Here is a 23,008-nt window from a genome sequence, read left to right as displayed (position 1 = left end):
TCCAGAATTTCTGTGGATCACGGCATGATGTTTAGCTTTTGAGAATCTTTTGGTCTACTTCAATTTGTCAGGAAAGTCCTAATTAAGAGATTTCTTGATTGAGAACAGGTGTGGCAGTAATCAGGCCTGCGTGTGGCTAGGGAATGTGAACTCAGCTTCCCAAAGATGTGATAAACCGCAGTTAATTTAATGTTTTAGGGTATGTGCACACGTCAGGATTTCTTGCAGAAATTTTCCTGACAAAAAACGGACATTTCTGCCAGAAAACCGCATGCGTTTTTTTCGCGGTTTTTCATGCGTTTTTGTCGCCTTTTTTTGTGCGTTTTTTTCCAAATGCATAGAATTGCGGGAAAAAAAAGGAAAATCCGCAAAATTAATGAACATGCTTTTTTTTACCGCGATGCGTTTTTTTTCGCGAAAAAAAACGCGCCATGTGCGCAAAACATGCAGAATGCATTCTAAATGATAGGTTGCATAATGTATGTGCTTTTAATGAGTTTTTATAGCGTTTTTATGGCGAAAAAACCTGAACGTGTGCACATACCCTTAAGGGTCGGAGGGCAATCACTTTTTCACACAGGGCCCTGTAGGTTTGGATTTCTTTTTTCCTTAATAATAAAGACCTTCATTTATAAACTGCATTTTGTGATTACGGTACTTGTGTCATCTTTGTCTAATAGTTACATTTGTTTGGTGATCGGAAGCATTTAGTGGGGGCAAACACTTTTTCACACGACTGTAAATTACTCTGACAACCACCCATCATATACTCCAGACCCATACAATTTTAAGTTGTCAGATAAAAATCATTGGTGTGTATTGTGTCCTTACGTAAAATCGTAACTCAAGTTAAAAGCTCCAGATTTTACAAGGGTAAGAAAAATCTGCTGAAAATCCTGACATGTTGGATGGAAAAGCGCTACATAAAATATGTGCATTTTTTATGTGTTTTGGATGCGTTTTTTTTACATTTTTCCCATTTATTAGGCCGGCGTCACACTAGAGAGTTTTACGGACGTATGAGAGGCGCAAAAACTACGCACACGGCCCAATGATTCTCTATGGGGCAGCTCCTATCTGCCGTATATTTCTCTACCGTATTTTACGGGCGTAGAAAATCACAGCATGCTGCATTTGTTAGCATATTGCGCAAAAAATCCGCCAATGTAAGTCTATGGGGGTGAGAAAAATACGGATTACACATGGACCAACAGTGTGACTTGTGAGAAATACGCAGCGGTGTTCTATAGAAAAGACGGCAATTCAGTGCGGTGTACAGTAACATCACACTGACAGAATAGAATAGAACAGATAAAATAAATGTGTACACATAGAATAGGTGTATGTATGTATATATATATATATATATATATATATATATATATATATAATTGAGATACATATATATATATTTGCATCTCATACCGAGCTAGATAGCAGAAAAGCCGGTAATTCAGTGCGGTGTACAGTAAAATCACACTGACAGAATAGAACAGAACAGATAAAATAAATGTCTACACATAGAATAGGTATATATGTATGTATATATATATATATATATATATATATATATATATATATATATATATATAATTGAGACACATATATATATATATTTGCATCTCATACCGAGCTAGATAGCAGAAAAGCCGGTAATTCAATTGCCCACTTTTGCTATCTCCTTATCAAACCTGACAGGATATGAGACATGGTTACATACAGTAAGGCTACTTTCACATTAGCGTCGTGCACTGCACATCGCAATGCGACGTTGCGGCGCACCGACGCATACTGCGGAAGCGTCGCACAACGGGGGCAGCGGATGCTGTTGTTCAACGCATCCGATGCCCCATTGTGAGGTGCTGGGAGGAGGGGGCGGAGTTCCGTCCGCGCATGCGCGGTCGGAAATGTTGGACACGCCGCACCAAAAAACGTTACATGCAACGTTTTTTGGTGGCGACGGTCCGACGCAACCGTCGCATGACGGTTGCGACGTGTGGCAATGTGTCGCTAATGCAAGTCAATGGAGAAAAAACGCATCCTGCAAGCACTTTTGCAGGATGCGTTTTTTCTACAAAACGATGCATAGCGACGTGCAGTCACGTCCCACGCTGTAAATCCATCTGAAGGGGTTAAATAATTTTACAGCCAGGAGCTCTGCTAATGCAGCTGTTGCCCCTGCCTGTAAAAACTGGGGAATGAATGGAATGCAGGGGAATGTAGCATAGTAGATTTACCCCTGCTGGCATAACCTCACATGAACTCTAGTGTGAGAAAATAGTCAGAAAAATTCCCACAGCAGATGAAACTGCTTCAAATCTGCAGGTAATTATAAGCAACATGTGCATGAGATTTCAGAAATCCCATTCACTTTCCTGGGACAGTAAAAAGCTGCATTATACGTGGCAAAAACACAATGTGTGAACGTAGCCTTAAAGTAGTCAGGGCCACATAACGTGGAAGGTACACCACTGTCATTTACGATGCTGACAAACCCCAGAGATGTTACAATGTCCACTACTTTAAAAACTGGTCCCAGGGTACCTCAAAAGTAAAATAGTAAAAAAATAACATTCTCCCCTACCAGGCCGGCTCACCTGTTCTGCTGTTGGTGCCCTGTCTCGGCTCCTGCTCTTTCGGTGATCGGCTGCAGCCTTAACTTTCCCTCTGAGCCAGAGCCTGGTGGGGACGGCAGCAGAATGGAGGAGCGGTCACAGTCTCATAGGGGAGCATGAACTTTTTTTTTAGCCTCCTGATACCTAGAGAAGAGGCCGCTGAAAGCTCGCAGTGCACGGCGCCGTATACTGTGTAGTGGCCGCTCTGTTACTGCAGTTCAGGTCACATTCATTTCAATGGGAGATGGGCCTGACGCTGGTCATGTGACCGCGCGCTTTACCTGTTGCTAAACTACTTGTTTTTCCTGGAATAATAGAAATAGAGCATTGAGGGGTGAAAAGTATTTTCAGGGGATGAAAGAAAACAAACCGATCTTCTGCGCTGCGTTGTGCTGCTGGCCGGCAGCTCGCAGTCTCTATTGTCGTTTTTGCTAAGCACGTTATTCCAAGGCTGCGATGCTTATTAGTGCAGGGGCGCGGGCTGGCTTTGTAAAAGGTCAGTGTGGGGGCTCGGCGGGGGTCGCAGCTCCATACACAGAACGCTCTATATTATTCAGTCTCTTACACTAATGAACGCTCACTGAGCTTTTATGTCTTCGCTTTTTTACTTGTGAAAATGAGCAGTGAAAATGCAAATTATATTTCACATCAAGAACATTGCAAATGAAGGTAAAAAGGTAGGATCCTTCCAGTGTGACTGCAAAGTGTATGAGCAGATCTGTCACCTGAGGTCACAATATAAGCGGCACTCAGTGGATTTCCAGGTAGATCCCTTGGATCTTATAAGACTGATGCTCTCACAATGAAAATCCATGTCAGAATGGCTGTATAATCCTGATATGAAAATTAGCATTGTAGGTTTCTGGAGCAGAGAAATCTCATGAGTCTAAGTTTATTTACTCAGCGAGAAGAGACCCTGAGAGGCTGATAATCAGGTTAAGTGGGCAGAGATTCAGCAGCAGGGAGGAGGGACACTGAGGGGCTGATAATCAGGCTAGGTGGGCAGAGATTCAGCAGCAGGGAGGAGGGACACTGAGGGGCTGATAATCAGGTTAAGTGGGCAGATATTCAGCAGCAGGGAGGAGGGACACTGAGGGGCTGATAATCAGGCTAGGTGGGCAGATATTCAGCAGCAGGGAGGAAGGACACTGAGGGGCTGATAATCAGGCTAGGTGGGCAGATATTCAGCAGCAGGGAGGAGGGACACTGAGCGGCTGATAATCAGGCTAGGTGGGCAGATATTCAGCAGCAGGGAGGAGGGACACTGAGGGGCTGATAATCAGGCTAGGTGGGCAGATATTCAGCAGCAGGGAGAAGGAACACTGAGGGGCTGATAATCAGGCTAGGTGGGCAGATATTCAGCAGCAGGGAGGAGGGACACTGAGCGGCTGATAATCAGGCTAGGTGGGCAGATATTCAGCAGCAGGGAGGAAGGACACTGAGGGGCTGAAAATCAGGTTAGGTGGGCAGATATTCAGCAGCAGGGAGGAAGGACACTGAGGGGCTGATAATCAGGCTAGGTGGGCAGATATTCAGCAGCAGGGAGGAGGGACACTGAGGGGCTGATAATCAGGCTAGGTGGGCAGATATTCAGCAGCAGGGAGGAAGGACACTGAGGGGCTGAAAATCAGGCTAGGTGGGCAGATATTCAGCAGCAGGGAGGAGGGGCACTGAGGGGCTGATAATCAGGCTAGGTGGGCAGATATTCAGCAGCAGGGAGGAAGGACACTGAGGGGCTGAAAATCAGGCTAGGTGGGCAGATATTCAGCAGCAGGGAGGTAGGACACTGAGGGGCTGATAATCAGGCTAATTGGGCAGATATTCAGCAGCAGGGAGGAGGAACACTGAGGGGCTGATAATCAGGCTAGGTGGGCAGAGATTCAGCAGCAGGGAGGAGGGACACTGAGGGGCTGATAATCAGGTTAGGTGGGCAGAGATTCAGCAGCAGGGAGGAGGGACACTGAGGGGCTGATAATCAGGCTAGGTGGGCAGATATTCAGCAGCAGGGAGAAGGAACACTGAGGGGCTGATAATCAGGCTAGGTGGGCAGATATTCAGAAGCAGGGAGAAGGAACACTGAGGGGCTGATAATCAGGCTAGGTGGGCAGATATTCAGAAGCAGGGAGAAGGAACACTGAGGGGCTGATAATCAGGCTAGGTGGGCAGAGATTCCGCAGAAGGGAGGAGGGACACTGAGGGGCTGATAATCAGGCTAGGTGGGCAGATATTCAGCAGCAGGGAGAAGGAACACTGAGGGGCTGATAATCAGGCTAGGTGGGCAGATATTCAGCAGCAGGAAGGTAGGACACTGAGGGGCTGATAATCAGGCTAGGTGGGCAGATATTCAGCAGCAGGGAGGAGGGACACTGAGGGGCTGATAATCAGGCTAGGTGGGCAGATATTCAGCAGCAGGGAGGAGGGACACTGAGGGGCTGATAATCAGGCTAGGTGGGCAGAGATTCAGCAGCAGGGAGGAGGGACACTGAGGGGCTGATAATCAGGTTAGGTGGGCAGAGATTCAGCAGCAGGGAGGAGGGACACTGAGGGGCTGATAATCAGGCTAGGTGGGCAGATATTCAGCAGCAGGGAGAAGGAACACTGAGGGGCTGATAATCAGGCTAGGTGGGCAGATATTCAGAAGCAGGGAGAAGGAACACTGAGGGGCTGATAATCAGGCTAGGTGGGCAGATATTCAGAAGCAGGGAGAAGGAACACTGAGGGGCTGATAATCAGGCTAGGTGGGCAGAGATTCCGCAGAAGGGAGGAGGGACACTGAGGGGCTGATAATCAGGCTAGGTGGGCAGATATTCAGCAGCAGGGAGAAGGAACACTGAGGGGCTGATAATCAGGCTAGGTGGGCAGATATTCAGCAGCAGGAAGGTAGGACACTGAGGGGCTGATAATCAGGCTAGGTGGGCAGATATTCAGCAGCAGGGAGGAGGGACACTGAGGGGCTGATAATCAGGCTAGGTGGGCAGATATTCAGCAGCAGGGAGGAGGGACACTGAGGGGCTGATAATCAGGCTAGGTGGGCAGAGATTCAGCAGCAGGGAGGAGGGACACTGAGGGGCTGATAATCAGGTTAGGTGGGCAGATATTCAGAAGCAGGGAGAAGGAACACTGAGGGGCTGATAATCAGGCTAGGTGGGCAGAGATTCAGAAGCAGGGAGAAGGAACACTGAGGGGCTGATAATCAGGCTAGGTGGGCAGAGATTCCGCAGAAGGGAGGAGGGACACTGAGGGGCTGATAATCAGGCTAGTTGGGCAGATATTCAGCAGCAGGGAGAAGGAACACTGAGGGGCTGATAATCAGGCTAGGTGGGCAGAGATTCCGCAGAAGGGAGGAGGGACACTGAGGGGCTGATAATCAGGCTAGGTGGGCAGATATTCAGCAGCAGGGAGGAGGGACACTGAGGGGCTGATAATCAGGCTAGGTGGGCAGAGATTCAGCAGCAGGGAGGAGGGACACTGAGGGGCTGATAATCAGGTTAGGTGGGCAGAGATTCAGCAGCAGGGAGGAGGGACACTGAGGGGCTGATAATCAGGCTAGGTGGGCAGATATTCAGCAGCAGGGAGAAGGAACACTGAGGGGCTGATAATCAGGCTAGGTGGGCAGAGATTCCGCAGAAGGGAGGAGGGACACTGAGGGGCTGATAATCAGGCTAGGTGGGCAGATATTCAGCAGCAGGGAGAAGGAACACTGAGGGGCTGATAATCAGGCTAGGTGGGCAGATATTCAGCAGCAGGAAGGTAGGACACTGAGGGGCTGATAATCAGGCTAGGTGGGCAGATATTCAGAAGCAGGGAGGAGGGACACTGAGAGGCTGATAATCAGGCTAGGTGGGCAGATATTCAGCAGCAGGGAGGAGGGACACTGAGGGGCTGATAATCAGGCTAGGTGGGCAGAGATTCAGCAGCAGGGAGGAGGGACACTGAGGGGCTGATAATCAGGTTAGGTGGGCAGATATTCAGAAGCAGGGAGAAGGAACACTGAGGGGCTGATAATCAGGCTAGGTGGGCAGAGATTCAGAAGCAGGGAGAAGGAACACTGAGGGGCTGATAATCAGGCTAGGTGGGCAGAGATTCCGCAGAAGGGAGGAGGGACACTGAGGGGCTGATAATCAGGCTAGGTGGGCAGATATTCAGCAGCAGGGAGAAGGAACACTGAGGGGCTGATAGTCAGGCTAGGTGGGCAGATATTCAGCAGCAGGGAGAAGGAACACTGAGGGGCTGATAATCAGGCTAGGTGGGCAGAGATTCTGCAGAAGGGAGGAGGGACACTGAGGGGCTGATAATCAGGCTAGGTGGGCAGATATTCAGCAGCAAGGAGGAGGGACACAGAGGCTGATAATCAGGCTAGGTGGGCAGACATTCAGCAGAAGGGAGGAGGGACACTGAGGGGCTGATAATCAGGCTAGGTGGGCAGATATTCAGCAGCAGGGAGGAGGGACACTGAGTCATACATTTTGGCAGGTATTTTAATACTAATTTCTACTGTAAACAAGTCCCCGACTGTGCTTTCTAAGCTGTACAATTTTACTAAAGGTGCTCTAATCTGCTGCCTGTCCACTAGGTGGCGCTCACAGAGCTACGTGTGTGTGTGTATATAGGGGCGTCTCGTCACCACGGTTGGCGGCACAATGCTGCTGCTGATAGTAAGAAAATATTGGGGAAAATTTAGCAAAATGTTACAATCTTAGTGCAGATATACACTGGATAGACTTCAGATTTGCCAGATTTATCACAGTGGCTCACATTGTATCAACATTTTGGGGCATTAAGCTTCATAAATCCAATTAATTAGTATCGTGTTAGCAAACATTGAGGAAAAACTCCACACAGGAAACAATCAATGATACAAAGCATGTGGGAATGAAATGACATGCTTACAACATAAAGGAAGTGTGAACACCGGCCTCCATCTCAGACTGGCGTGTTTCGCCCTTAGCTTCACCCAGGGGTACTAAGGTAGAGAGGACTAAACAGGCTCTCTAGGCATTTAATATTGATGACCTATCCTTACCTCAGTCCTGGACATCCCCTTTAAAGAAACCCTAATAATCTGAATAATTATGCAGTGGTATTCACAAAGAGCCTTACAACAGGGAGAAAATCTGATTATGTTCTATGTAAGATCTAGTTACCTTGTCTCCTTGTACCAGTCTGACCCATCCTGGACTCCACAAGACCTCGGATTCCTGCAGTGTCTGGCGCTGAGATATTAGCAGCTGATCCTTCAACTCCTGTGCGTCGCTCTTTGCGGCCTCCATGGATTAGATCTCCAGCACATTGCACAGATGATCCGTCAGATTGGAGGAAATTCAGGGATCTTCTCTAAACCCGCGGAGAGGTGACATTACATAACATCTGTGTGTGACCCGGGCCTATGGCGGCATTCAGGTGATGATAATAAAGCTCCGCATGGGAGTGGATCTAATCCTACCATGTGTGATACCATCTGAGCCGTGCATCTAATCCTATCCTGTGTGATACTGTCTGCTGAGCCGTGTATCTAATACTATCCTGTGTGATACTGACTGCTGAGCTGTGTATCTAATCCTATCCTGTGTGATACTGACTGCTGAGCTGTGTATCTAATCCCATCCTGTGTGATACTGTCTGCTGAGCTGTGTATCCAATCCTATCCTGTGTGATACTGACTGCTGAGCCGTGTATCTAATCCTATCCTGTGTGATACTGACTGCTGAGCCCTGTATCTAATCCTCTCCTGTGTGATACTGACTGCTGAGCCGTCTATCTAATCCTATCCTGTGTAATACTGTCTGCTGAGCCGTGTATCTAATCCTCTCCTGTGTGATACTGACTGCTGAGCTGTGTATCTAATCCCATCCTGTGTGATACTGACTGCTGAGCCGTGTATCTAATCCTCTCCTGTGTGATACTGACTGCTGAGCCGTGTATCTAATCCTATCCTGTGTGATACTGTCTGCTGAGCCGTGTATCTAATCCTATCCTGTGTGATACTGCTGAGCTGTGTATCTAATCCTATCCTGTGTGATACTGACTGCTGAGCCGTGTATCTAATCCCATCGTGTGTGATACTGACTGCTGAGCCATGCATCTAATCCCATCCTGTGTGATACTGACTGCTGAGCCGTGTATCTAATCCCATCCTGTGTGATACTGACTGCTGAGCCGTGTATCTAATCCCATCCTGTGTGATACTGACTGACGAGCCGTGTATCTAATCCAATCCTGTGTGATACCATCTGAGACGTGCATCTAATCCTATCCTGTGTGATACTGTCTGCTGAGATGTGTATCTAATCCTCTCCTGTGTGATACCGTCTGCTGAGTCGTGTATCTAATCCTCTCCTGTGTGATACTGTCTGCTGAGCCGTGTATCTAATCCTCTCCTGTATGATACTGTCTGCTGAGCCGTGTATCTAATCCCATCGTGTGTGATACTGACTGCTGAGCTGTGTATCTAATCCTCTCCTGTGTGATACTGACTGCTGAGCTGTGTATCTAATCCCATCCTGTGTGATACTGACTGCTGAGCCGTGTATCTAATCCTGTCCTGTGTGATACTGACTGCTGAGCCGTGTATCTAATCCTCTCCTGTGTGATACTGACTGCTGAGCCGTGTATCTAATCCCATCGTGTGTGATACTGACTGCTGAGCCGTGTATCTAATCCTATCCTGTGTGATACTGACTGCTGAGCTGTGTATCTAATCCTCTCCTGTGTGATACTGACTGCTGAGCTGTGTATCTAATCCCATCCTGTGTGATACTGACTGCTGAGCCGTGTATCTAATCCTATCCTGTGCGATACTGACTGCTGAGCCGTGTATCTAATCCTCTCCTGTGTGATACTGACTGCTGAGCTGTGTATCTAATCCCATCGTGTGTGATACTGACTGCTGAGCCGTGTATCTAATCCTATCCTGTGTGATACTGACTGCTGAGCTGTGTATCTAATCCTCTCCTGTGTGATACTGACTGCTGAGCTGTGTATCTAATCCCATCCTGTGTGATACTGACTGCTGAGCTGTGTATCTAATCCTGTCCTGTGTGATACTGTCTGCTGAGCCGTGTATCTAATCCTCTCCTGTGTGATACTGACTGCTGAGCCGTGTATCTAATCCTATCCTGTGTGATACTGACTGCTGAGCTGTGTATCTAATCCTATCCTGTATGATACTGTCTGCTGAGCTGTGTATGTAATCCTATTCTGTGTGATACTGTCTGCTGAGCCGTGTATCTAATCCCATCCTGTGTGATACTGACTGCTGAGCCGTGTATCTAATCCTGTCCTGTGTGATACTGACTGCTGAGCCGTGTATCTAATCCTCTCCTGTGTGATACTGACTGCTGAGCTGTGTATCTAATCCCATCCTGTGTGATACTGACTGCTGAGCCGTGTATCTAATCCCATCCTGTGTGATACTGACTGCTGAGCCGTGTATCTAATCCTGTCCTGTGTGATACTGACTGCTGAGCCGTGTATCTAATCCTCTCCTGTGTGATACTGACTGCTGAGCTGTGTATCTAATCCCATCCTGTGTGATACTGACTGCTGAGCCGTGTATCTAATCCCATCCTGTGTGATACTGACTGCTGAGCCGTGTATCTAATCCCATCCTGTGTGATACTGACTGCTGAGCTGTGTATCTAATCCTATCCTGTGTGATACTGACTGCTGAGCCGTGTATCTAATCCTCTCCTGTGTGATACTGACTGCTGAGCTGTGTATCTAATCCCATCCTGTGTGATACTGACTGCTGAGCCGTGTATCTAATCCCATCCTGTGTGATACTGACTGCTGAGCCGTGTATCTAATCCTGTCCTGTGTGATACTGACTGCTGTAATGATGTATCTAATCCTATTCCGTGTGCCAGTTTGCTGTAGTAGTGTATCTAATGCTGTGTGATACCGCACAGTAGGTGACACTGGTGTATGAGGGAGAATGTCCCAGGACGCCTCAGCTTTACGTCCTTTCCCCTGGAGTTGCCGCCCGCCCGCAGTTACCATGGCGCCCGGTGTCTCGGTGACGTCAGCTCTGCGCCTCTCCTTCGCTGCGGTCGCAGAATGATGACGTCAGATTGTAACTGGCGGCGCCGCTGGTGATCTGTGATGGGGTATGAGGCGGGTGAGTGACAGCGGCTGAGCGGCCACTCCTCGGGCTGTAGGCATGCTGGGGGCAGTAGTGCTCAGAGTGGTAGTGCTGGGAGTAGGAGTACTAGTACTGGGAGTGATAGTGCTGCTTGTTGTAGTAGTGCTGGGAGTTGTGCTGCTTGTTCTATTAGTGCTGGGACTTGTAGTGTTGTGAGGAGTAGTGCTGGGAGTTGTAGTGTTGTGAACAGTAGTTCTGGGAGTTGTGCTGCTTGTTGTAGTAGTGCTGGGAGTTGTGCTGCTTGTTCTATTAGTGCTGGGACTTGTAGTGTTGTGAGGAGTAGTGCTGGGAGTTGTAGTGTTGTGAACAGTAGTGCTGCGAGTAGTGCTGCTTGTGGCAGTGCTGGGAGTTGTAGTGCTGGGAGTTGTAGTAGTGCTGGGAGTAGTGCTGCTTGTAGTAGTGGTGGGAGTTGTAGTGCTGTGAGTAGTAGTGCTGGGAGTTGTAGTGTTGTGAACAGTAGTGCTGCGAGTAGTGCTGCTTGTTCTAGTAGTGCTGCGAGTAGTGCTGCTTGTTCTAGTAGTGCTGGGAGTTGTAGTGGTGGGAGTAGTCCTCGTGTAGCATAGAGACATAACGCCCTGTGTGATGGCAGCTGAGCTCCCGGCAGAGGTGCAGGATGTGTCTGATCTCTGTGGCTTCTGTCTCTGATGTCACGTGACGCGACATATGGTGGCGCCTCCATCGCACCGCTGCAGCCTGTGGCCCTTTCACGGCTCCTCACAGCCGCCGCTCTTCGTTTTTCCTTCCTCCCAGAGCTAGGTCTTCTTATTTTCCTTCCCCAGACCATGTGATTGTTTTCTGTGGGACGAGGTGAAGCTTTTCAGTTTACCATATAATGTAGTGAAAACAAAAATCCAAGTGTGCTCAAATAAAAAAAATAAAAGTTTTTTGGGTTTTGTTTTCACAGCGCTCACTGTGCAATATCAGTGAGCTGACTGCACAGTTACAGCGACACCAAACCATCGTGGATTGTTCTTGTTTTTTGTTATAACAACTTAAATATAAAGCCGATTTTCTGTCGCCGTTTCTCAGACCCGTGACATTTTCATTTCTCTGTGGATGGAGCTGTGTGACGGCTCGTTTTCTTGGTACCGAGCTGGTGTTCCTATTGGAACCACATTAGGCTGCATAAAACAATTTGATCACTTTTTATTGCCTTTCAATGTTGTATTTTTATTTATACTTTATTTTCTTTACAGCGTTTCCAATAATTTTCAGATTTCAATAGACTAGACTTTTCTGGACACAGCGATATCAATTATCTTATTCTTTTGTATTTATATTTTTTTTTAGCTTGGAAAAAGATTTTTTTTTTTTTAATTTGTTTTTCAACTTTTTTTTAGTTGACTCTGATTGCTGCTGTTAGTCGCAGGTGACGGCACCCAGGATCTTCATATGTTACACTTCTCAAAGGAGTTAAAAGGGGCTGTCCAACCTACCGCTACAAGTCTGCAGTGACTCTGTGACTGCAGACTTGTGAATCCTTACATTGCATGCACTGCGCTCTGTGAAGATTCTCCAGTCCCAGCGCTGGGAATGGCGTTCATGTGACCACAAGTATACTCCGGCCACAATCTGACTAGACTGTGTCCAGTGTTGCTCAGTACACCCTTCCAGTCGGCACGTGACTGCATATATGCAACTAACTTACTTGCCACCACGCGCCTGCCAGCATCGGAGAATCCTGCACATGATGTGAGGATTCACAAGTCTGCGGTCACATAAAGTAACTGCAGACTTGTAGCCTAAGGCTGGACAATGACTTTAAGGCTCCATTCAACTCCGCTCTGAGCGATGACATCACACGTAGTGTAAGATTGTAGTAGCATCATACGTAGTGAAGAGGCGGTGACCCCTAAAGTTCCAACACAAAAGTCTCGTTAATGTGTTTCCTCACAGCATTAAAGTCCAATTTACACTAATGCATATAACTTCAGTGTATATTATCAGTGTTCAGTTCACACCAGTTCATAGCAATACATATCATATGGCTTTAAATTTGCAGTCCCTAAACAGGCCAGACTTCCCTTGTCCAGTTTCCCTGGGCGACTGCACGCCATATTACAGTCTCCATATACACAGCCTCATATGTTGCAGACACTACACACGCCAGCCCCCTCCGACTAGTTCCCGTGGGTCTCATGCATCGCTGTATCACAGTCTCTTACAGTCTCTTTACTCACACAGCCGTACACAGCCCAGGATATCCTCCGGATAGCAGCCGGGCACCATATCCACCTGTTTGCAATCGTTACACATGCTGGTCCTCTTTCGGGCACAGGACATCCACCTCCGGGCACAGGACTGTCCACATCCGACTCCTTCGGGCACAGGACATCCACCTCCAGGCACAGGACTGTCCACATCCGACTCCTTCGGGCACAGGACATCCACCTCCGGGCACAGGACTGTCCACATCTGACTTCTTCGGGCACAGGACATCCACCTTCGGGCACAGGACATCCACCTCCGGGCACAGGACTGTCCACATCCGACTCCTTCGGGCACAGGACTGTCCACATTCGAGACCAGTACCATGGATGATTGCATCACTGTATACGCTGCGGGTGCCAGGCTATTCAGCTGCCCTGGGTGCTGGCTCCACTGGCCTGTGCCTCCATGCACTCAGCCAGCGCTCTGCAGGCCTCTGCTCTGCACACCAGACTGACACTGACATGCACCTCACACCTGACACACCCATACCTCTTACTGCAGGGCTTTTAACGCACACAAACCTGTGGCCTTCAGCCACATGGAAAACCCGGATTGGAAATCTGTGACTCCCATGCACACCTATGGACTTCATCCATCTGTATGCACAACCTGGGGAGCACAAACAGCTGTAACAGGGGTCACTGCCTCACAGTAGTTATACCTGCCTGGTCAAGTGTGATTGTCAGGTATTGTGCTCCTGTCCTCAATTGGCGTTTGAGCTCCTTCTGACCAGGACAGGAGCAAGATTACTGTCGCTTGTGCACATGACGTGGCCGGTATCAGTAATGGCACATGACTGCAGAATTCCAGGAGGAGGCACACAGCTCTGCCCATGCAGCCACGGCTCCTTCCACTCCTGGCACGGTATAATACCTCTATGACTATACATATGACTGAAGGATCAGAGTGCATACTGTTGGCTAGTAGTCTGTAACTGTGGAGATGCATAAGTCTGCATTGAAGCTGTATACGCAAAATTGTAAAAAATTGTAGATTTCTTAACTCAAAACTGTTTGTCAAGCTGCTTATTTTGTTTTTTGATGCACTGAAACAATAACAAATAGTTGACTCTTGAGGGGGTATTTATTGCCTAAAATTAGCTGCCTGCGTTCCATTTTCCAAGCACACTGTGTGACCATTTTGTGTTTTCTCAGGTTACAGAAGATAATTCTGATTTGGGGTCAAATCCAAGATGACGTCCGTCTGTCTGACCGAGGAGCAGAAGAGACGAATTGAGGAGAACAGGCAGAAGGCTTTAGCCAGGAGAGCGGAGAGGCTTGCCTCCCAGAAAAACGAAATTAGTCCAAATGCGCCCCCCATTTCCAGTACCAAATCTCAGCCAACCGGAGGCAACCACCTGCAAAATGCACAACCGGCCTTCAGCACAGTGGCGACCAAAAATGAAGACTGGAAAGGTCATAGTGTTAGAAACTTCCTTCCAAATACTGGAAACTGCAGTGCGAATGCATCAGACAATATCAAGAATCCGCCAAGTGCACCAACGACCTCCACCGCCCTGGAAAACGCAGCAGCAGCTCCAGCTCCAGCAAAGGTGGATTATATGATGACCTCCTCTATTGTTGGTGCTGGACGAACAACTCAACCAGATGTAGGCAAAAACTTTCTCCAAGACTCCCACAAATCCCCCGATAACTCGCACAGGACGCACGACGTGCGTTCTGGGACTGAGCTGATGAAGAGCATCAGTACTGCTTCTAAATTCTATGGGTCGGGGGCATCAACAGCCTGCGCTAAGACCATGATTCCTGCACCACAGACAGAAGGGAGGGAGACTACGGCCAGTGCCAACAGCTCCGAGGCCGTACCTGCCAAAAAAGGCGCGATCAGCATAAAAGGTCGGGTCGTGAAACACGCCGACGAGAGGTTCCGGGTAGAGGTCGGATACAATGTACAGCTCATCGCCCTCTTCAAAGGGATTCCCAGCAAAAATTACGGTGAGCGCATCACACGGTTCACTATTCATTCATTTCCTTAATATGTTGTCAAATAGTCCAGAAATGTAGAATATCCGATAATCTGGCGCTTGTGACTGGCACGGGTGAATTTATTAGACTTTACTACTGATGTCTGAGAATCCAGAAATTCTGATAATGCTGGATTTAAACAAACATGATCATATTCACTGACCGCAAGCGGGGATTTTGAAAAATGTGAATTTAAAGCAAAGTGTATTAGAAATAATTTGACCTTAGTAGGTCGGCGTTCTGAAACCCTGGTTCATATGTTGGTTCTTGCCAGAATGCGCCCCTCGTCTGACGAATGTTTGCACTAACACGGGGAGGATTTGTCTTATTGGGACCCCAGATGGTGCAGGTTGCAGTGCTGTGTGATCATTCTGGTATTGCAGCAAGAAGCGAAGCTGCCATCGCGCTCTGACAGAGGACATCGGTTAAAGAACTCCGCTGTTTAACCCATTGATTGCTGCAGTCAGTGCTGATCTGTTAATTTAATGACAGCGCCGTAGGTGGGGACCCCCTCAGATTGTGTCACAGGGAATCTCTGACCCCTTATATGTATTTGTACCTAAAATGTGGCCCATCCTGCAAACATGAAATCCTCATACCGATATGTGGGGTAAAATCCACCGTTTATTGTTTCTCTGCTGATTCACAGTATTTCTCCCCACATCAGTAGTGTAACCCCTGGCTCCGTCTGCAGGTCTACTGAGCTATCAATCCTTCATATCTATGTACCATGCTGATGTATAGGATCTGTTGTTCTCTGCTGTCAGCCATTTCAGGCTATTTGTAGTCTTTTCCAATCATCACATATTTCCACTTGTGTTTTATTATTGATTTATTCTTCCTTTGTAGATCCTGCAACTAAAATGTGGAATTTCGGCCTGGAGGATTACTCAAGCCTGAGTGAGTAGAGGAGCAACGCCTCATCCTTTATGTAAAACCTGAGTATTTCTATCCTGTCTAACACTCTGGTCACATCCAAAGCTGCATTGAATTGTCTTACACTCTGGTCACATCCAAAGCTGCATTGAATTGTCTATCACTCTGTTCACATCCAAAGCTGCATTGAATTGTGTCCTAGGAGGCTTTCCGCTCTCCGGCTGCTTGTCTCCTTGCTGGTCCTTTGGCCCGTACATTGTGAGATGCACTACATCGCTGCATCTGCTGAAAACACTCCACTACCCCCATCTCCCACAATGCAATAACATGGGAAACAATGTAGTCTGCATGGAACAGCTATGAAAAATACGATTGAAGTATATATATATATATATATCTCCTGTCTGTCTGCAGTGAGCGAGGTCCAGAACCTGCAGAACGTATGTCTGAAGCCCCTGGAAGGAATGGAGGACATCAGTATCCCCGCACTACTGTCCAGTGCAAGCGGGAGCGCTAGCGCTCTTCTAGCCATGTGCAGCAACTGGCAGAGACCTAATGCCGTCTTAAAGGGCAAGTGCCTGCTAGTGTCTCGTTCTCGCTTTGAGGTGGACATAGGGTATCACATGGAGGTCATCGGTCTGTTCAAGCAGATGAACTCTCGGAATTATGGTAAGAAGCAGATTGTGTCTGGTTATTGATCAGTGGAGATGGTGCAAGTCGACTCTTAAGTCCCGGTCCATCATCCGTGTCAGTAGTCTGTGGCTGCTGGATGGGAGTTCTGGGAACAGACTCTTACCTGATGGCTCTTCTCTTGATTAGCCGGCCTGGCGTGGCGTCACAATCAGAAGAGGAGCTGAGCTGCCATCACCCCTATAGGTCCTGATCGGCCATTGCTGGGTCCCAGTAGCATCCGGCTTTTTAGACTCCTCACTAATAAACCTGCCTTGTTCTGCAAAGTTACCAGACTTAGGAGTATCTGGAATTTGGTAAATCTGGATTAGTGCCCCAGTGGAGCTGTAATGGTTGCCAGAATCGTACATCTCTGGCCGTCAAGGACTATGATTACTGGTACCGCTAACCTGCGGGTTGTCATCCAAACTTTTCCAGACTCCTGAAACTTCCTGACTTCCAATATTGCTAAACAAAGCAGATGTGTTGTGTAAGAGTTTGGGTCCGTCCATATGGGAACAGTTATGAGGGGCACATTGGTTATTGCTTAACTTTTCCTGCATTTTTTGCAGTATTGCTGCTCAGAACGGTGGGAGATGACTCTGGCGTCAGCTACATTGGGGGACATATTGGTTGTTGTCTATCTTTTCTAATTGAAAAGAATTGAATGCTTGGAAAGAATAGAGTCTATGTAGTTAAAGGAATTATTCAGGACTTCGGTATACTTCCTGATGATTGATCATCGATATCTGATTTGTAGGGGGTTCAACACTAGTCACCCCCCCCCCCCACACACACACACACACACACACATACACACACACACACACACACACACACACACACACACACACACACACACACCAACCAATCTGCTGATTGCATACTCACTGCAGTACCAAGATCGGCCACTACACAGTGTAGGAGCTGTGCTGATCTGGCTCTGTACGCTGTGATCAGCTGATCAGGGGGGGTGCAGGGTGTCGTTCTGATATTGATGACCTATCATATGGATTAACCATTAATACATAAGTATTGGACACCTCTTTAATGACTGCACTCGATTCCTCCTCATAGAGATCTGTGTAGAGTGATCAGACCCAGCCAGCCCCCTTCATCCTCATGGGAATAAGCAGTTTCGGGGGATCTGGTTTTCTCCATTTATAAGTGTTGTCAGGTCTGAGGAATAATGGATGAGGCCGTGAAAGTCAATGTGTGCAGCAAATAAAGGAAAACTTCTGAGAAAGCAGCAAGCGGCCGAGACCTGACGAGAGGTGAAGCCGCACTTTACATTTCAGCTGCGTCCTCGTCTGGGGCCGTTTCTACGAGAGACCTGTCAGGCACCGGTAAATTCCAAGATTTTATCTATTAGAAATGCAGAAAAATATTAAAAAACCTGCAATGTTTGAATCCTTCCCTACCTGACCAGGGCAGATTTTTATCCTCTAGGTGTAAAGGTACCTTCACACTGAACAACTTAACAATGATAACGATAGCGATCCGTGACGTTGCAGCGTCCTGAATAGCGATATCGTTGTGTTTGACACGCAGCAGCGATCAGGATCCCGCTGTGACATCGTTGGTCGGAGCTAGAAGGCCAGCACCTTATTTCGTCGCTGGATCACCCGCTGACATCGCTGGATCGGTGTGTGTGACGCTGATTCAGCGATGTCTTCACTGGTAACCAGGGTAAACATCGGGTTACTAAGCGCAGGGCCGCGCTTAGTAACCCGATATTTACCCTGGTTACCATTGTAAATGTAAAAAAAACAAACACTACATACTTACATTGCGGTGTCTGTCGCGTCCCCCGGCATCCGCTTCCCTGCACTGTGTCAGCGCAGGCCGGCCGTAAAGCAGAGCACAGCGGTGACGTCATCGCTCTGCTTTACGGCCGGCGCTTACACAGTGCAGGAAAGCGGACGCCGGGGGACGCGACAGACACCGGAATGTGAGTACGTAGTGTTTGGGTTTTTTTACATTTACACTGGTAACCAGGGTAAACATCGGGTTACTAAGCGCGGCCCTGCGCTTAGTAACCCGATGTTTACCCTGGTTACCCGGGGACTTCGGCATCGTTGGTCGCTGGAGAGCTGACTGCTCACCCAGCCCTCACACTAGTGTCCGCTCGCTTCATCCACAAGCTCACGTGCTCTCAGTAGGACCAGAGGAGTAAATCGCTTGTCTCGCTTCAGGACATGAGGATCAGCCATGTTGAAATCCAAGAGTCCAATCCTCTCTTTCCCCAACATCACCAGTCAAAGCAGAGTAGTGAGGAGGCACCATACAAATAATACAGTCGTCCCACCTGCCAACAAGCCAGCGTTCCTCTGAGAAACATGTCCTCCTGCTAAAATCAGCCCTGAGCTATCGGCAGCCAAAAGCAGCAGGACAGCCGGCTATGTACAGGAGTTACATTAATTCTACACCAACAAGTTGGTAATTTTCATGAAAGACTTTAGAGGAAGTTCGTTAATAATGAAGTAAAACAATATTCAGTGCAGTCAGTTCTGCCTGACCGCGGCTCTATGACAAGCTGTGTCCTATGTGCAGGCGATTTCAGTGTCCGCTCCTCTCTGCTGCTTTCAGCTCGTTATAAACGTTGTTGGGTTTGATACTTTGTTTCTGTTTTTTTTCCTTTTATTGATTTTGTTTATCTCTAAATTCTTATTTCATTATAGACATGAAAACCAGAAAATGGAGCTTTCTCCTGGAGGATTACCAGAAACTGAGTAAGCTTCTCTCCACCAGATCAGAATCGGGCTACGAGTGCACAGATCGGATCTGCAGAAATCTGCACAGCAAATCCAACAATCTGCAGGGCAATCCCCAGCAGTAAATGCATACTAAATTTGGGGCAGGTTTTACTTGGGTTTGTAAGTTGTTCACTCGCCATACTGATCCCCGTCACTTCAGTGATGACTTTTGCTGGGGTCCCGTCGGTCTCTTTATCCTGACCTCCATACGGAAGGCTATACCCAGTGAATGGGGAAGGTGAGGAGCTTGAGTGATCCTGTCCACTGTGGGACCCCACAGCCCTGTTCTCTGGATCAGAGGGACCCCCAGTGATCAGACACAAACCCTGTAATTTTATATAGATCTGTTAATCATAGAGGACCTGTCCTTTTAATTGGCATCTAACTGCAGCTAGGATTCTCCTGCCTCACCCATAAAATGTGTCTGCTGATGTCACAGCTCTTATTGTATTCGCTATTGTATTAGTAATACTAATTTATGAATAATCGTCTATGAAGAGCTGTCCAGTTCTGGGGTCACCCTGTGATCCGCTGTCCTCTGCTAGTATGATGGTACATGTCCACGCTGCGGTCCTGTCAGCTCTGGGGGTATGTTCTAGGGTCACCCTGCGATCCACGGTCCTCTGCTTGTATGATGGTACATGTCTGCGCTGCAGTCCTGTCCGCTCTGGGGGTCTGTTCTGGGGTCACCCTGCGATCCACGGTCCTCTGCTTGTATGATGGTACATGTCCGCGCTGCAGTCCTGTCAGCTCTGGGGGTCTGTTCTAGGGTCACCCTGCGATCCACGGTCCTCTGCTTGTATGATGGTACATGTCCGCGCTGCAGTCCTGTCCGCTCTGGGGGTCTGTTCTGGGGTCACCCTGCGATCCACGGTCCTCTGCTTGTATGATGGTACATGTCCGCGCTGCAGTCCTGTCCGCTCTGGGGGTCTGTTCTAGGGTCACCCTGCGAACCACGGTCCTCTGCTTGTATGATGGTACATGTCCGCGCTGCAGTCCTGTCAGCTCTGGGGGTCTGTTCTAGGGTCACCCTGCAATCCACGGTCCTCTGCTTGTCTGATGGTACATGTCCGCGCTGCAGTCCTGTCCGCTCTGGGGGTCTGTTCTGGGGTCACCCTGCGATATTCTGTGATCGCATCCACCTGTCCTCCTGTAACCAGCTTGTAGTGGCTGATAACCGAGAGTAACAATTTACAGCCACTTGCAATTATCATCTCCCCAGAATAATAGGGGCCATTTTAGTTAACCCCATGTCTACTGGTCCTTGCTTCCGGAGCTGTAAACTGGTGATAAACAAAAACGACAATTCTGCAACCGGTTGGAAGGTGTCGGCCGTCACTAATTAAATGAGATCTGTCCGCCATGCTGCCTTCCTTCTGCTGCGTTTAACCCCTTGTGAGCTATAAACCCTGTACAGCCAGTGATTGGAATGTAACGCCAATGAAACACTCGTATGCTATAGCGCCACCTTGCGGCCTACTAGGGAAGTTACTTTTATTACTTTGAGCTGGTGCCTTGTCGGGGGGGGGGGAGAGGTCTCCCATTCATTAGCTTTTTCCAGCGGTCAGATATACACAGGGTACCGTGACCGTTCTCCGGTGCTGCAGCTCCGCTCCCATGACGGGGGTCTGCAATGTCTAAGTCCTGGAGGACCTTTCACCAGCGCTGCTGTCTTGTGCCTTCACTAGCAGCCTACATCATGCAGGCAACTATCTCAGAGACTTCTAGGTCTACATTTAGCAGATTACAATCCCTGTTGCCTGATCCTAAGCGTTGATGTCTATTTTGTGTATTCTTGCAGTGGAGGCCTTACTAAGAATACAGCAAGCAGAGGTAGAGCCTCTCCCCAGACCCGTGGTGCAAGCATTTGCCTCTCAATTCGATAAAACGTGTGTAAGTCGCCCCGAGACCCCGGATGTGGACCTGTCTACGGTGGACTCCAACCTGGAGAGCAGCCTGATGCCGTTCCAGAGGGAGGGGGTGAAGTAAGTGAAAGACGTGACCCCAGTGCTGCCGGTGGCACCAGTGCATGAGCCGTGGCCCGCAGATTGCAGCGGTGGTCGCCGCGTAGTGGTGGATGAGGCGCTGAGTGCTGATCGTTATTACACATGATGCAGAGGGCAGAGTCCGAACCTCCTGGAGACCACCATCTGAGGCTAGGGGTGAAATTAAGAGGAATGTAGTTGATTAGCAGAGTCCTAATTTGTGAGATCTCCCATCAGATAGACCCCTGGTCTCCAGCGGATAATCTCCGCTGCAAAACCTTTGCTGCTTACTGCAGGGGCAGCACGGAAAGGACCACCAGTCTGCAGCCACTTCATTGTCGCCTCTCCTCAACTCTGCATCCACTTCAGTGTCGCCTCTCCCCAACTGTGCAGCCACATCAGGATCGCCTCTCCCCAACTCTGCAGTCACATAAGTGTCGCCTCTCCCCAACTCTGCCGCCACTTCAGTGTCGCCTCTCCTCAACTCTGCAGCTACTTGATTGTCGCCTCTCCCCAACTCTGCAGCCACTTCAGTGTCGCCTCTCCCCAACTCTGCAGCCACTTCAGTGTCGCCTCTCCCCAACTCTGCAGCCACTTCAGTGTCGCCTCTCCCCCACTCTGCAGCCACTTCAGTGTCGCCTCTCCCCAACTCTGCCGCCACTTCAGTGTCGCCTCTCCTCAACTCTGCAGCTACTTGATTGTCGCCTCTCCCCAACTCTGCAGCCACTTCAGTGTCGCCTCTCCCCAACTCTGCAGCCACTTCAGTGTCGCCTCTCCCCAACTCTGCAGCCACTTCAGTGTCGCCTCTCCCCCACTCTGCAGCCACTTCAGTGTCGCCTCTCCCCAACTCTGCTGCCACTTCAGTGTCGCCTCTCCTCAACTCTGCAGCCACTTCAGTGTCGCCTCTCCCCAACTCTGCAGCCACTTCAGTGTCGCCTCTCCCCAACTTTGCAGCTACTTCATTGTCGCCTCTCCCCAATTCTGCAGCCACTTCAGTGTCGCCTCTCCCCAATTCTGCAGCCACTTCAGTGTTGCCTCTCCCCAACTCTGCAGCCACTTCAGTGTTGCCTCTCCCCAACTCTGCAGTCGCCTCTCCCCAACTCTGCAGTCACTTCAGTGTCACCTCTCCCCAACTCTGCAGTCACTTCAGTGTTGCCTCTCCCCAACTCTGCAGTCACTTCAGTGTCGCCTCTCCCCAACTCTGCAGCCACTTCAGTGTTGCCTCTCCCCAACTCTGCAGTCACTTCATTGTCGCCTCTCCCCAACTCTGCAGCCACTTCAGTGTTGCCTCTCCCCAACTCTGCAGCCACTTCAGTGTTGCCTCTCCCCAACTCTGCAGCCACTTCAGTGTTGCCTCTCCCCAACTCTGCAGTCACTTCATTGTCGCCTCTCCCCAACTCTGCAGCCACTTCAGTGTCGCCTCTCCCCAACTCTGCAGCCACTTCAGTGTCGCCTCTCCCCAACTCTGCAGCCACTTCAGTGTTGCCTCTCCCCAACTCTGCAGCCACTTCAGTGTTGCCTCTCCCCAACTCTGCAGTCACTTCATTGTCGCCTCTCCCCAACTCTGCAGCCACTTCAGTGTTGCCTCTCCCCAACTCTGCAGTCACTTCATTGTCGCCTCTCCCCAACTCTGCAGCCACTTCAGTGTTGCCTCTCCCCAACTCTGCAGTCACTTCATTGTCGCCTCTCCCCAACTCTGCAGCCACTTCAGTGTTGCCTCTCCCCAACTCTGCAGTCACTTCAGTGTTGCCTCTCCCCAACTCTGCAGTCA

The 23,008-nt window shown here is 49.0% G+C and overlaps 1 protein-coding gene across 1 annotated transcript in view; it reads left to right on the top strand.

Annotated features, from left to right (window-relative positions):
- Positions 1 to 10,579: 10,579 nt before the first annotated feature.
- The window catches only part of SMARCAL1 (SNF2 related chromatin remodeling annealing helicase 1), a 29,473-nt gene continuing 17,044 nt past the window's right edge, over positions 10,580 to 23,008 (top strand). The window contains exons 1-6 of the mRNA XM_077273235.1: positions 10,580 to 10,731; positions 14,121 to 14,921; positions 15,801 to 15,851; positions 16,242 to 16,496; positions 19,178 to 19,228; positions 21,054 to 21,237. Coding sequence (XP_077129350.1) covers positions 14,159 to 14,921; positions 15,801 to 15,851; positions 16,242 to 16,496; positions 19,178 to 19,228; positions 21,054 to 21,237 — 1,304 coding nt within the window. The 5' untranslated portion in view covers positions 10,580 to 10,731; positions 14,121 to 14,158. The remainder of the gene's footprint in view (positions 10,732 to 14,120; positions 14,922 to 15,800; positions 15,852 to 16,241; positions 16,497 to 19,177; positions 19,229 to 21,053; positions 21,238 to 23,008) is intronic.

Source organism: Ranitomeya variabilis, chromosome 7 (assembly GCF_051348905.1).
Source record: "Ranitomeya variabilis isolate aRanVar5 chromosome 7, aRanVar5.hap1, whole genome shotgun sequence".
Lineage (NCBI taxonomy): Eukaryota > Metazoa > Chordata > Amphibia > Anura > Dendrobatidae > Ranitomeya > Ranitomeya variabilis.
This window is presented reverse-complemented; position numbering and strand designations above follow the sequence as displayed.